The sequence below is a fragment of the Mustela nigripes genome, chromosome 7 (genome assembly GCF_022355385.1).
Source record: "Mustela nigripes isolate SB6536 chromosome 7, MUSNIG.SB6536, whole genome shotgun sequence".
In the NCBI taxonomy this organism is placed as follows: Eukaryota; Metazoa; Chordata; class Mammalia; order Carnivora; family Mustelidae; genus Mustela; species Mustela nigripes.
The window spans coordinates 66561759-66576506 of record NC_081563.1 but is presented as its reverse complement, the minus strand read 5'-3'; the positions used below and the strand labels follow the sequence as shown (position 1 = coordinate 66576506).

At 35.2% G+C, this 14748-nt stretch overlaps 1 protein-coding gene across 1 annotated transcript in view; it reads right to left on the bottom strand.

Annotated features, from left to right (window-relative positions):
* The window catches only part of CLHC1 (clathrin heavy chain linker domain containing 1), a 39176-nt gene that overhangs the window by 9189 nt on the left and 15239 nt on the right, over positions 1-14748 (bottom strand). Inside the window, exons 5-9 of the mRNA XM_059407798.1 lie at positions 13805-14006; positions 13575-13687; positions 13093-13186; positions 11641-11747; positions 4409-4583 (exon numbers count right to left, since the gene is read on the bottom strand). Coding sequence (XP_059263781.1) covers positions 4409-4583; positions 11641-11747; positions 13093-13186; positions 13575-13687; positions 13805-14006 — 691 coding nt within the window. The remainder of the gene's footprint in view (positions 1-4408; positions 4584-11640; positions 11748-13092; positions 13187-13574; positions 13688-13804; positions 14007-14748) is intronic.

Sequence of the window (14748 nt, the reverse complement as noted above, 5' to 3'; positions counted from 1 at the left end):
CACTAAATCTATGCATGATATTTATTTACTGGGGTTTTTTGTAGGGTTCAGTTTGTAAAGTTAACCTGTCAGAGGATATTTTTCCACTTCTAGGAGCAGTGTCTGCAATTTAGAGACCTAAAGCCAGTACAGCATCATTTCTTAAGTTTAGGTTATGTGTCAAGTGATCGGACTTTCCTCAGGTAAGAAAGACTAAGAGAGCCAAGCCTGGCTCTGTGTAGGGCTTCAAAGAAAGAACCACAGAACTTTTTAAGGTCGCCATATGGTGGAGGCCAGGTCATCAGAGTCAGAGACCAGAGATCAGAGGTTAAGAATAAAGAATGTGAATTACCTTTAGTATCCTGTTAGAGCATCTCAGGATCCTTAAAAGTGGTGGTATTTTCCAAATTTATGCACTGAGTGAATTGTATAAGAATTTAAATTCTTACCACTACAGGAATAATCAGCCAAGAACCATCAGTATACCTAGGGAAATCAATCTTGTCTGAAATTTCTCTGCACTGATCACAGGTGATAATAAACACGCACTTTTTAATGGTATTCTCATGTCTGAGCCATCAACAGGCCTCCCTGATAAGTACATTTTGTGGAGGGTGTGGAAGGTATGACCAGGTGGAACAAGAAAGAGGCAAAGCAGGGAGGTAGGGTATATGTATGGAGAAGTTTCCTAAAGCAGAATTAACTATTATGTGAACAGGAAGTGAAGCTGTTTACGAGGTGTGGAAAAAAGATCCCCTGCACTGGTAAACAACAGTGCCACCAATCCAGTAAAGTCTGGGATTCTCCAGCATCATGCAAGGGGAAATGGTGAATTTGGAATGGGCACAAGGAGGCAGTAGTACTTGCCATTTTTATGTCTAGGACATTTCTAAATCATGAATCTATTATTTAGGGAGTGTTTACATTAGTCCATCTATCCTTATGATAGGTGAAAACTGTAACTACTCTATAATATGTATCCTATGTCCCTATGCATCCAGAGCCAAGGAAGCATAGCCCTTACACTGCAAAATAAGCAGGCCATGGCTACTAGACAGACGACAGGGAGGCCTTTCCTCATTCTGCATTCTAGCACTCACAGCCCAACCTATGTCCACACAGACTCAACAAGAACCGCTTCATCTTCATAAGCAGGCACACACTCTTTTAGTCCTCTCTGCTGGACCAGTGATTCTTCCCAGCTGACTGTTAACAGCTCACAGCTCTCTACTTTCCCAAAGAATTGCCCTCAGCTGACTGGAGCTACCCCATCCAGAAAATTATAACCCCCAGTAGTTAAGAACAGATGACTGACTAAGAAAGCATAGAAAAGGCCAGTCCCATAATTCAAGAAGAAACAACTCTGGTATGGTTTAGGTTCTGTAGTGCTCTCCCTGTAATGCTATCTATTACTAGACTTTACCTGAGTTCACATCCTTGCTCGACAGTTTGCCCTTCTCCATCCCTTCTCTCTTCTCCCCTTACACTACTTCTCGATTTGTCTATCAGTGAATGACAAGCACTCGGATCTAATGATCATGTTCTCTTTAAGGGAAGTGGGAACCTGAGAGCCAAACATCTTCCTCTCTTCTCTGTTATGTAACAACAATCTTCCCTTCTCATGATAATCAAAGTCCATCATGCTCACAGAACCTCAAGCTGCAGGAATAGAAAACACAAACTCCCTGTGATGGTTAATTTTATGTGTCACCTTGACTGGCTCCTAGAGCCCAGATATTTAGTCAAATATTATTCTGTGAGTCAGTGAGGATGTATTTGAAAGAAAGTGATCAGTAGACTGAATAAAGCAGATTGTTGTGAATGTGGATGGCTCTCATCCAATCAGTTGAAGGCCTGAATGGTACAAAAAGGCTGACCCTCTTTCAAATAAGACAGAACTCTTCCTGCTTGACTGCTTAACTGTGACATCAGTCTTTTCCAACCTTTGGACTAAAACAGAAACATTGGCTTTCCTTGAGTCTTGAGCAGCCTGAAACTTAACACCATTGGTAAGTGTTAAGGCCTCTCTTGGGTCTCTAGCTTGCTGACTGCAGATCTTGGGATTTACCAGCCTCCATAACCGCACAAGCCCATTTCTTCGTGTATATATATATAATTTTATATATATATATATATATATATATATATATATTCTATTTATTCTTTTCTCTGGAAAATTCTAATTAATACATTCTCCAACTGGGCACTGATAGCTGTGTAGAGCCACTCTTTTACCTCCCAGACCCAAGTATTCCACCTACTGGGGATACACCATATAATTTTCACCATTTTAAAGAGTGCGTTTCTTCCTGAAGCATATTACTCCATCTTCAAAGGATGGAGGGAAAAGCTGGCATCACCGAGACACAACCTGAACCATCCATGAACCAAGTTTGGGTTTTTTCTTCCTTGTCTGCTGGTCTTAGGTCACCCCACCCCAGCATGAGGCCATAGGTGTGAGCTGTGGAAGTACTGTCAGCCAGTTGGTGGTAGTTGACATGGGTTCTGGGCCATCTACTTCTGAAGTTAACCTGTATACTCTGGATCTGCTTGAGCATGATCCTGATTGTACCTAATTTTAGTTGGACTCTTTGAGCCCACCTGACCTCATGACTTGGTGAGCCTGTCAGAATCCAGTTCATGATGAGCAGCTCTCTAGTTCTAGTCATTGGTGTTCCCTGGGTAGACACTCCAACTTTAGCAGGACCCAGAAAAATAGAAGACTATTCTTTTTAATAGTATGTAGTAGCTTGTTATAGGTGGCAGATAATCTACTGGGATATCTCTGCATAGTCCCATGCCAAATGAAAACTGTTAGTGGGTATCAACAATCATAGTTTGATAAAGGCATGCAACCACAGTCATCCTACCAGACAAGCCATCAAGACCAACAGAAGTGTAAGAGTAAGAAGAATATAAAATGGACATAGGAGAAAGATAAGTAATAATTAATATGAATGAATCCCAAAATAACTATCAGTGAAAGAGCCAGACCAAGAAGAAAAAATAATACATAATATATAATTCCATTTTTATAAAATTCTAGAAAAATGAAACCTCATCTATTATGACAGAAAGTAGATCAGTGGTTACTTGGAGACAGAATGGGGATAGAATGAGATTGATTATCTCAGCTGTGGTGATGATTGCATGGGTATATACATATGTCAAAACTTGTCAAACTGTATACTACAAATATGTGCAGTTTATTATATGTCATTTACATCTCTACAATGCCATTTTACAAAAACTCATCAAATTGTACATTTGAAATATGTATCAAATATTGTATGCAAATTATGTATCAATAAAGTTGTAAAAAAAAAATTACAACCCTAGGATCCATTATCATGACAGGAGCTATAGTATATCCCACTAACCCACCTGTTCTAAGATTCCCCCAGAATTATACCCACAAAGTCCTGGAGAAGTTGTGCCTAGATAGAGTGAAGTTAAGGTAAGAAGAAGATACATAGGTGCTGTGCAAATGGCTGACTGTAATAAATGCTGTTTTAATGTCCTGCCTGGATCCTCCTTCCCCAGCTGCTCTGAGTATTGGCTGCCAGTGGCTTACAGGTCCCTCCTTTCTATAGCAAATTGCCCTTCGCTAGCATGCCTCAACCAGGCAGCTCATAGTTCCAACAGAGAGGTACAAAAGGCTGGCCCCTCTGCCTCGAGGGGACAGCTTTGTGGTGTGGTTTATGCTCCAGAGCCTCTATAAATAAGACCAAGGGTAAAACTTGCCTGAGAACACATCCTTTCCTAGCTTCGCAAACACACACACACACACACACACACACACACACATCTTTATTCTGCTTCACTCACTCCCTTAAACATGTTTTTTTGTTTTGTTTTGTTTTTTGAGAAGCCATCCCTCTATCAACAATGTACACTCAAATCCATGTCTGAGGCTTTAGTACTAGGGAATCTAACCTAAGGGGGCTCTAGTACAATCTGCCAATCTGTACTGAAACCTAATTCCAAGAAGTCATCTCCTATCTATTCTTACTGGTTTGTATGTTCTAAATGTTACTTTGGTCCACATCCATCCTGCTTCTAAGTTTTCTCTAGGTTTATTCTTTACTTGTACCCACAATCTGTCTGGATCCAGGTCCCTGCCTTATCCCTCTAAGTAGCATGACACTGATTTATCCTTTTCTATCCTTACTAATCAACTTCTATCCACCATAAAGTGGTCATGAATCATCTGTGAATTGCCATTACTCAACTCCTGATCTGGGCCCATTGTGACTAGGCCTCATCACTGCTTGAATGCTTAATAAATCTTTTCTGACCAATTAATGCAGCAGTGACCTGAGATAAATATTCAAAGACTGTACTAATTTAAAAAACTATTGAAATCTTGAGAATAAACAACTTTAATAACCAACTATCAAAATTAAGTTAAAAACTTTACTTTGCTTACCTTTCCTGGGTGACCCAATTGATAACTAAATCTAAACGTTTTTCAGATAATCCACATTTGATTCCTTCCAGGGTTAGTTCTGCATTAATAGGACGTCTATATGCATGACTTGTACTAAAGATGGCCTCAAAAAATAAGAGTAATGGAAAAGGCTTGCCTCTAATCTTTCCAACAGCTATAGAGAGAAGAAAAGTTTTTGAGTTGAACACTTTAAGTAAATAACAGTCTGCTTTTTCTTCATATTATTTTCATCTCTTCTCATCTTCAAAAAATTTCAATCTACAATTACATCCTTATAATTTTAGATTATATGCTTAAACATGTAAAATTACATGCTTATAACTTATAACTAATGCTTAGGATTAAACATTATATTTAATGACTAAGTATTACATGCTTTGTAAAAAGAGAGGCAGAGACTGGAGTGATGTGTCTACAAGCCAATGAATGCCAAAAATTGTTGACAGCCACCTAGAAGCTAGGAGAGAAATATAGAATATAATCTCCCTCAGAACCTTCACATGGAAATTGTAAAAGCTGAAGGAATATACCACCAGCAGACCTGCACTATAAAAAATAATAAAGGTAGTCTTTCAGCCAGAAGGAAAATAATACCTGATGGAAATATGAATCTATATGAAATGAAAACCAGAAACGGTATACACAACAAATATAAGTATTTAGAAGCATATTATTTTTATATAGTACATTAAGTGGTAGAATATCACCTGAGCGTAGAATGTGATAAGTTAAAGATAGAAATTACAAAGTGACTCTTAATCTCACAAAACAAACTGAGGGTTGCCGGGGGCAGGGGGTTTGGGAGAAGGGGGTGGGATTATGGACATTGGGGAGGGTATGTGATTTGGTGAGTGCTGTGAAGTGTGTAAACCTGGTGATTAATATACCTAAACCCCTGGGGAAAAAAATATATGTTTATCAAAAATAAAAAATTAAAAAAAAAAAAAAAAAGATAGAAATTACAAACCCTAAAGCAACAACCAAAATAAGACAACAAGGAGTTACAGCTCATAATCAGCAAAGGAGAAAAATGGAATCATGAAAAATTTCAACTAATCCAAAAGAGGGCAGAAAAAGTAGGGGGGAGTGGTAACAAAGAAGAGATAAGAAAGAGAGAGAACAAACAAAATGCAACCATGTCAACAATCACATTAAATGTAAGTGATCTAAACACTCCAACTGAAAGGCAGAGATTGTCAGAGTGTATAAAAAAGTAGGATGTCAAATAAATAAATAAATAAAATCTTCAACCCAAAAAACAAAAAAAAAAAACAAAAACAAAAAAAAACAAAAAAAACACAAAAACTGCAGAATCGCAGTATCTGTTTCTTAGAAGACACTGACTTTATTTATTTTTAATTTTAAGTTTTTATTTAAAGTCTAGTTAGTTAATATATATGGTAAAATTGGTTTCAGGTATAGAATTTAGTGATTAATCACTAACATATAATAACACCCAGTACTCATCACAACAAGCACCCTCCTTAAAACCCATCACCCATTTAGTCCATTTTCCTGGCCTATTCTCAGTTTATTCTCAATAGTTAAAAGTCTCTTATGGTTTGCTTCTTTTTTCTCCCCCTTTCCCCTATGTTCATCTGCTTTGCTTCTTAAATTCCACATGAGTGAAATAATGTGGTATTGGTCTTTCTCTGACTGACTTATTTCACTTAACATAATACACTCTAGTTCCATCCATGTCGTTGCAAATGGCAAGATTTCACTCTTTTGATGGCTGAGTAATATTCCATTGTATATATATGTATGTATATAGTAGATACACACACACACACACACAAACATATAGATAGATATAGATATTTTCTTTATCCAATGGACATTTGGCTCTTTCCATAGTTTGGCAATTGTTGCTATCAACATGAGGCATTAGGATGCATGTAGAAGACAATGACTTTAAATGCAAAGACACAAATAGATCCAAAGTAAGAATATGGGAAAAGACATACAATGCTAATACTAATCAAGAGAAAAATGGTGTCATGCTCCTAATTTCAAACCTTACTACAAAGCTATAGTAATCAAAATTGTATGATACTGACATAGGACAGATATCTAGGGAAATATAATAGAATTAAGAGTCCAGAAATAAACTCTAAACATTTATAGTCAATTGATTTTGGACAAAGGGGCCAAAACAATTCAATGGATAAAGAACAGTCTTTTCAACAAATGGTGCCAGGATAACTAGATATCTACAGGCAAAAGAATCAATTTGGATCACTATCTTACACCATACACAAAAATTAACTCAAAGTAGATCACAGACCTAAACATACAAAACTCTTAGAAGGAAATACAGGATCTTAAGTTAGGCAAAGACTTCTTAAATATAACATCAAAAGCACAGCTATAAATTAAAAGATGGGTAAATTAGTCTTCAACAAAATTAAAACTTGTGTGCTTCAAAAACCACCATCAAGGGGCACCTGGGTGGCTCAGTCAGTTAAGTGTCAAACTCTTGATCTTGGCTCAAATCTTTATCTCATGGTCATGAGTTCAAGCCCTGCACTGGGTTCCATGCTGGACACAGAGCCTACTTAAAAAGAAAACAAAACAAAACAACACCATCAAGAAAGTGAAAAGAGGGGAACCTGTTTAAGTCAGAAGAACATGTGACTCTTGATCTTGGAATTGTGAGTTTGAGCCTCTCCTTGAATGTACAGATTACTAAAAGAAGAAGAAGAAAAAAATACCCCACAGATTGGAAGAAAATATTTTCACATCATCTGTCTGATACAAGATTTTTATCCAGGATATAAAAAGAACTCTCACAACTGAATAATAAAAACACAAATAACATAATTTTAAAATGGGCAAATAATAGACATTTCTCCAAAGATATACAAATGGCCAATAGGCACATGAGAAGATGCTCAACACTATTAGTCATTAGGGATTCATAAATCAAAGTCACAATGAAAGAACACTCACCTTGATGAGCACTGAGTAATATACAGAATTTTTGATTTATTACATTATACACCTGAAATTAATATATAACACTGTAGGTTAACTATAGTGGAATTAAATTTTTTTTAAAATAATAAACAAATAAATCAATCCACAATGAGATTATTATCTCACATGGATTAGAAAGGCTACAACAAAAAGAAAGATATTAACAAGGGCTGGTAAGGATGTGAGGAAATTGGAATCCTCATATATTGCCGGTGGGAATGAAAAATAGTACAGTTTAGCAGCAGTTCCTCAAAGTGTTAACACAGAGTTACTATATAACCCAGCAATTCCACTCCTAGGTATCTACCCAAAAGAAATAAAAACATATGTCCACATAAAAACTTGTATACAAATGCCCATAGCTGCATTATTCATAATAGCCAAAAAGTAAAAACAACCCAAATTACTATCAACTGGCAAAAGGATGAACAAAATGCATTTTGTATCCATACAATGGAACAGTCATGTTATAGCATGAATAAACCTCAAAAACATCATGCTAAGTGAAGGAAGCCAGTGACAAAAAAAAACAAAAAAAAAAAACAAAAAAACAACTTCATTGCACAATCCTATTTATATGAAAAGTCCAGAATAGGCAAATCTATATAGATAGCAAGTAGATTAGTGGTTACCTAGGGTTTAGAGAGGGAGAAGGGGGTAGAGAATGAGGAATTAATGGGTATAAGGTTTATCTTTGGAATGAAAGATGTTCTAAAATTAAGTTATGAAAATGGTTATATAGCTATGTAATTATAATAAATTAATTTTTAAATTGTGGAATTTTCCCCAGGAAGGCAATAAATTACATTAACAGGCTAAAAGACAACACCACATTTTCATCTCAATAAAAGCAGAAAAAGCATTTGACAAGTCTAACATTCACCCCTGATAAAATTCTCACCAATCACAGAGGGGAATTTCATCAACCTCATAAAGGGCATCTACGAAAAATCTACAGTTCATATCATTCTTAATGATCAAAAACAAAGCAATGATATCTGCTCTCATCACTTCTATTCAACACTATAATGGAAGATCTAGCCACTGAAATAAGGCAAGAAAAAGAAATAATAGACATCCATATTGAAAGGAGAAGGTGGAACTCTTTCTTAGCAGATGATGTAATTAGCTATGTAGAAATTCTAGGAATACACAATAAAAGTATTAGAATTAATAAACAAGTTTAAAGAGGCCACAGAATACAAGATCAATATATAATAATCAATTGTATTTCTATATACTACTAACAAACAATTTTGGAAATTGAAATAAAAAATTTTAATATAAATATAAAATATTTAAAAATAAAGCTGACAAAAGATGTACAAGACCTAAACACAGATTAAAAATCACTTCTCTTTGCTCTGTGTCCCTTATGAAACTATAAATGCTCTGTGGTAGAAACCTCTTATGTCATCATTCTTTAGGCTTTGGCTACTTTTATATACACCAATTAAAACTCAGACTTATAAAAATTAACATATTAACACCCAAAGGTACAATGTCATTAATCATGATGTATGACTACTTCTGCAGGGTAACATGAACAAGAAATCAGTTATCTAATTATAAATAATTGTTGGAATGGTTTTTTGACTTTGAGTCCACTGAATAAAAGCTACAAGATTATACTCTGTATTACATCCACTAGGATAGAATACCAAAAATTGTGCATGCAAAAATATGAGACAGGCCATTTACCCACAATTCACAAATGATCTCTATAAGTATGTAAATATGTATGTTCATATGCATTATGTATATGACAACACATTTTTCATGTTCAAATAAATGTAAAAGAACATTTTTTGGGGATACCTGGGTGGCTCAGTTGGTTAAGCCGCTGCATTGGGCTCAGGTCATGATCCCAGGGTCCTGGGATTGAGTCCCGCATAAGGCTCCTTGCTCCTTGCTCCTGCTTCTCTCTCTGCCTCTGCCTACTTATATGTTTTCTCTCTCTCTCTCTGACACATACATAAATAATAAAATCTTTTAAAAAAACACATTTTTTTTCAAACTGTTGAATTTAAAGGGCTTTGGAGGGAAAACTAATCAAAAACAGGCTGTATATATTTGACATCAAAAATTTCCACATAAAATGAAAATAATATGAAAAATTATCTGTAACTGTAACCTCCACTGAGTATATTCCTCCTTTACTTATACCTCTGTATTTATTTCTGAGCCTCTCAGTTCTTAAAAATGCAGTTTAGTTTTAAAATAAAACTATTTAGACAACAACTATCTAGACAACAATTAAATATCACCTAATACTGGTGAATTTCTCAGAATAAGATTCACATACCTAGAAAAGTAATAAAAGTTGGCTGTTTTCCTATTTCACTGGTAATTATACCTATTTAAGCATGTCTTAATTGCATGCTTTGACTTTTATTAAAACTTATGTTCCCTACTTTAAGCAGATCAGTCAAGGGGAGAAGAAAAAAAAAAACCTTAGGGATATACTAATACCACTTTTAACTTCACCAATTTCAGAACACATCCAAGGGAAGAGTTCCTGGGTATTTGTAAGATGTCTGAAAATTTTTAAGCAAAATACTAAATTTTTCAATGTAAAAAAAAAAAAAAACCTGAAAAATTAAAACTACAAAACACTGCTGAAAGAAAATTTTAAAGACCCAAATAAATGTAGATATACCATGTTTATGGGTTCATTGGACCAAATATCCAATGTTGTTCAATATCTAATCCTGAACAGAATTTCTTATTGAAATTTACAATCTGATTCTAAAAATTTTAACAGAAATATGAAAGACTCAGAATAGCCAAATTAAACTTGATAAAGAAAAACAGAGTTTGAAGTCTAACACTCTATTGACTTTATAATAAGTCAACACTTACTATAAAGCAACAATAATCAAGACAGTGTAGTATTAGCATCAAGATAAACAGATCAGAGAAAGAGAAGAGACCTAAAAATATAAGAACAACTTATTTTCAACAATGGCAAATATGTGGAGAAAATCCTTTTAATAAACTATCATGGAACAATTGGATAGCTACCAGCAAAAAAATGCCTTAACTCATACCTCGCACCACATATCAAAATTAACTCAAAATGAATCAGAGACTTAAATGTAAACCTAAAACTATAAAATCCTTACCAAAAAGTCATAATCATAATCATTGGAGTAAAAATCAGCAGATTAGAAACAGATTTCTTATGTATAACACTAAAGTTACAATCCATAAAAGAAAAACAAGTTCACAAATTGGACTTCAACAAAATTTAAAACTTCTCCTAGATACTCAAAGAGAATGAACAGACAAGCCACAGACTGGGAGAAAATATTTTTAAATCATGTATCTGATAAAGGATTTTTATTCATACCATGGAATACTACTCAACAATAAAAAAGAATGAAATACTGATAGATGCAACACATGTATGAATTTCAAAATAATGATCCTGAGTGCAAGAAGTCAGTCAAAAAAAACTACATACTATTTAGGTAAAAGTCTAGGAAAAGCTAACTAATGTTAGCTTTATTTATTTTTTTTTATTAAAGATTTTACCTATTTATTTGACAGATCGATCACAAGTAGGCAGAGAGGCAGGCAGAGAGAGGCAGGCAGAGAGAGGAAGGGAAGCAGACTCCCTGCCGAGCAGAGAGCCCCACGTGGGGCTCGATCCCAGGACCCCGGGACCACGACCCGAGCCGAAAGCAGAGGCCTTAACCCACTGAGCCACCCAGGCGCCCCTAATGTTAGCTTTAAAGTGACAGAAATTAGACTATGGTTGCCCCTGAGAGGAAGCTGTGGGAGAGAGGAAGATGGGAAGGGTGAGGAAGAGTCAGAGAGAAGGATCACTGAGGGCAAGGAGGGAACTTTTGGGTGACACAAATGCCAAAATTTATCAGATTGTGTACATACATACACTTTTTACATGTATGTCAACTTAAAACAACAAAGCTGTTTTAAAAGGAAGTAGAACAAATTTGACAAAATGTTAACATCTACTGAATCCTGATAGTAAGTACATGGCTGTTGTATGTCTCTCCACACTTATCTTTATGCTTTGAAATATTTCCTCATTTAATGTAGAAAACCAAATCAAATCCCTCAATGTGACAGCTAAAGAAACTGAGTAAATAGCAGGGATGGGGTAGAGCCTAGATCTTTAGTCTCCTACTTCCAATACTCTTTCCATTCTATCAGGAAAAAAAAGTACAATCTGCATACATACATAAGGTTCAGAGAAAAAAGCTTACCCTTAAATTTATTCACTGTCCCAATGTTTTGAAGAATTCTCCTAGGACTGTTTGCTGCAAAACAAGCCGCCTTTTCATATTCACCAAGCGACATTAATTCACTGAACCTACAGACGTTCCATTTTGTTATGCATTATGATAGTACACACAAAAAAGAAAACTAATTAGAATTGTCTAAAGCAGACTAAATACAGTAATATAGAAAAATCAAATCTAGATTCATTTATTCAGGAAGATGTTTCTTCACTCTTTCTTTAATATTCTGTCATTTTTTTGTATCCTCAGAATAAAACTCTCACCTGACAGAAGACTGAACCTTACCCTGTACTTTTTTCCTATAGTAATTATGACAAGACATAGAAAATGGAAAGAACTTGAACTGAATTCACAATGAGCTTAGATTTTTTTCTCACATATCGTCTGCTGATGAAAAGGGATATCAGGCGAAAGGAAGGCAATCTGCTTAGAGACTCAGCCTATGGGAAACAGTAATTGAAACACCAAGAACGTGGAGTTGAAGATCAAGAGGTGTCCTTGGCATTCAGAAGCCTATGTCACTCTGCCAGACATCAGACTCCTAATTAATAACAAGACTAACACAAGAAAAAAAAATAATAAGCCTCTACTCCTCTTACTAGGGCAGAATGTCTTCAAATCAGCCCTTACCCATAATTAATAAAACTATGGCAAACAGGATTTACAGTGTTACAAATGAATTTGACACCCTAGAGGAGAAAAACATCAAAATAATACTAATAAGCAAAATACATAAAACTTTTCATCTCGACAAGGCTTTTACTCTCATATCTAAACCTGATAAACTTGGAGATGCAGACAGTGTAAGGAAATAGCACAGGCTTTGGTGCCACCCCAAAATGACCTTTGCCCCTTTTTGTACTGTATCAGTAAGACAATCCACAATTAAAAAGTATTTAACATATGACTAGGAATATCACATATATTCTTTACATTTTGGACTCACAGCTATAAATTAACTCTTAAAGAACAGTCTTGGGTCTTTGTAAGCCTCTATCATACAATATATATAGTAACTTAAACATTAGGGAGAAATGAGAAAAAAATGACTGAATTAGGATAATCTGACTCAAGAAGACATTCTCTAAAACATTTCATAACATCAGGCTAATGGCTAGGAAATGCAAATATATTATATAAATAAAAGTTAAATATATATCCTCTGAAAAATCTTCTGGACTACCCATCTACTATTTTCCACACAAAGAATCTATTTTTTAAAATTCTAGTTTATTTTCCAATTTGTTTGCTAGACTAAAATTGTAAAAATGCAAAATCTAGAGACTATAGCTCACCAAGATGCTAAACAAATGCTAAACATGTAATAAATATTAAATATTTACTTAATATTAAATAAATATTAAATAAATGTGGTAACATTTTAACAAGGAAAATCAAAGCTTTTCAAATATTTGCCTTTCAATGTAGCAAAGCAAAATTTCAGCTCCTTTTGCCTTGCCTGGATCGTCTTCAAGCAGTTCTTCAACAATGCCTTCATCACCTATAATTACTAAAAAGCACCACAGAATATTTAAGATTATCAATCAGTAGAAAATAATAAATATATACATGTTTAATTAATAAACAACTTAATGCTATGGTTTCTAAAAGCACCAATCTCTTCCTAAACTGAGTGGCCTCCCTGTTTGTATCTCGAGTATTTTCAGGTACAGTTTTAGGTATACTCTCTTTGGCTTACCACATCTACTATTTATTTACCAATTATCTCTTAGCTGTTTAAGGAAGAAGCTCATAGGGTAATAGAGACAAAACAGAAATACTTTTTTTTTTTTAATTTCTTTAAACTCAGCCTAGGAAAATCCTCACTCTTTTGCTTTCTGGAGGGAAAAATGATGTTTTCCATTATTTGTGGTAATTAAAAAATATAGATAAATTACCAGGTAAACTTTTAGTTTTCTGAATATGCTCTACAAAGTCTTCAAATGAGCTGCTCATATCAGATTTTATCCAGGAAATAAATGCATTTGAAATAATCTGCAGTCTCTGATGACTACAAAGGTTAAAAAAAAAAAAATCAATATACCGAACCTAAAATCAAATAGTGGAGTAAAAGAATAAACACAAATAAAAGCTTCAAACTTAAAAAGTATATAATCAATTTTCATACCGAAACTGTAGTTGTTTGTTCAGATTTTCAGCTAAATCTCTCCGTTTTAATGTCATAATCATTTCCTCATCTAACTCTGCCTTCCTCTGAATTGGTACGTATTTTTTCAACATAGCCTGTTTAATTTCAGCATATTTATCTTCAAGATGTTTCAGGTATTTAGTGAGAGCAACTAAATTGACAGATTCTTGGAGAGTCATGCCTACAGGAAAAAGGAAACAAGTCAAAAATGAAACCATGTTTAGGACTCTTGTGCTCAAATGACAAGTCTTAGCAAAACAGATCACAGTTTGCTATGTTAAGAAATAATTAAGAAATGGTAGCATGAACTTATAACTTACTGAACATGAACAGAATTAGCACACAATTTTAAATATGTAGTAGTTTTAAATATATCATCAATGAAGGCTGATTATCCAAAACCTGGCATCTTGAAAAGTTCTTTTTAAGCTTTTTATTTTTTATATTTGAGAGAGAGAGAGAGTTTGTGCACAAGCTGTGGAGGGGGAGAGGAAGAGAGAATCTTAAGCAGGCTCCATGCTCAGTGTGTAGTTCAATCCGAGGCTTGATCTCAAGACTCTGAGATCAGGACCAGAGATGAAATCAAAAGTCAAAGGCTGCCTGGGTGGCCAGTGGGTTAAGTATCCGCCTTCGGCTCAGGTCATGATCCCAGGGTCCTGGCCCACATTGGGCTTCCCACTCAGCAGGAAGCCTGCTTCTCCTTCTCCCTCTGCCGCTCCCTCTGCTTGTATTCTCTCTCTGTCTCTCTGTCAAATAAATAAGTAAAGTCTTGAACTCAAGAGTTGGACGCTTAACTGACTGAGCCACCCAGGCTCCCCTGCATCTTAAAAAGTTTTAATAAGGGACGCCTGGGTGGCTCAGTTGGTTGGGCGGCTGCCTTCGGCTCAGGTCATGATCCCAGCGTCCTGGGATCGAGTCCCACA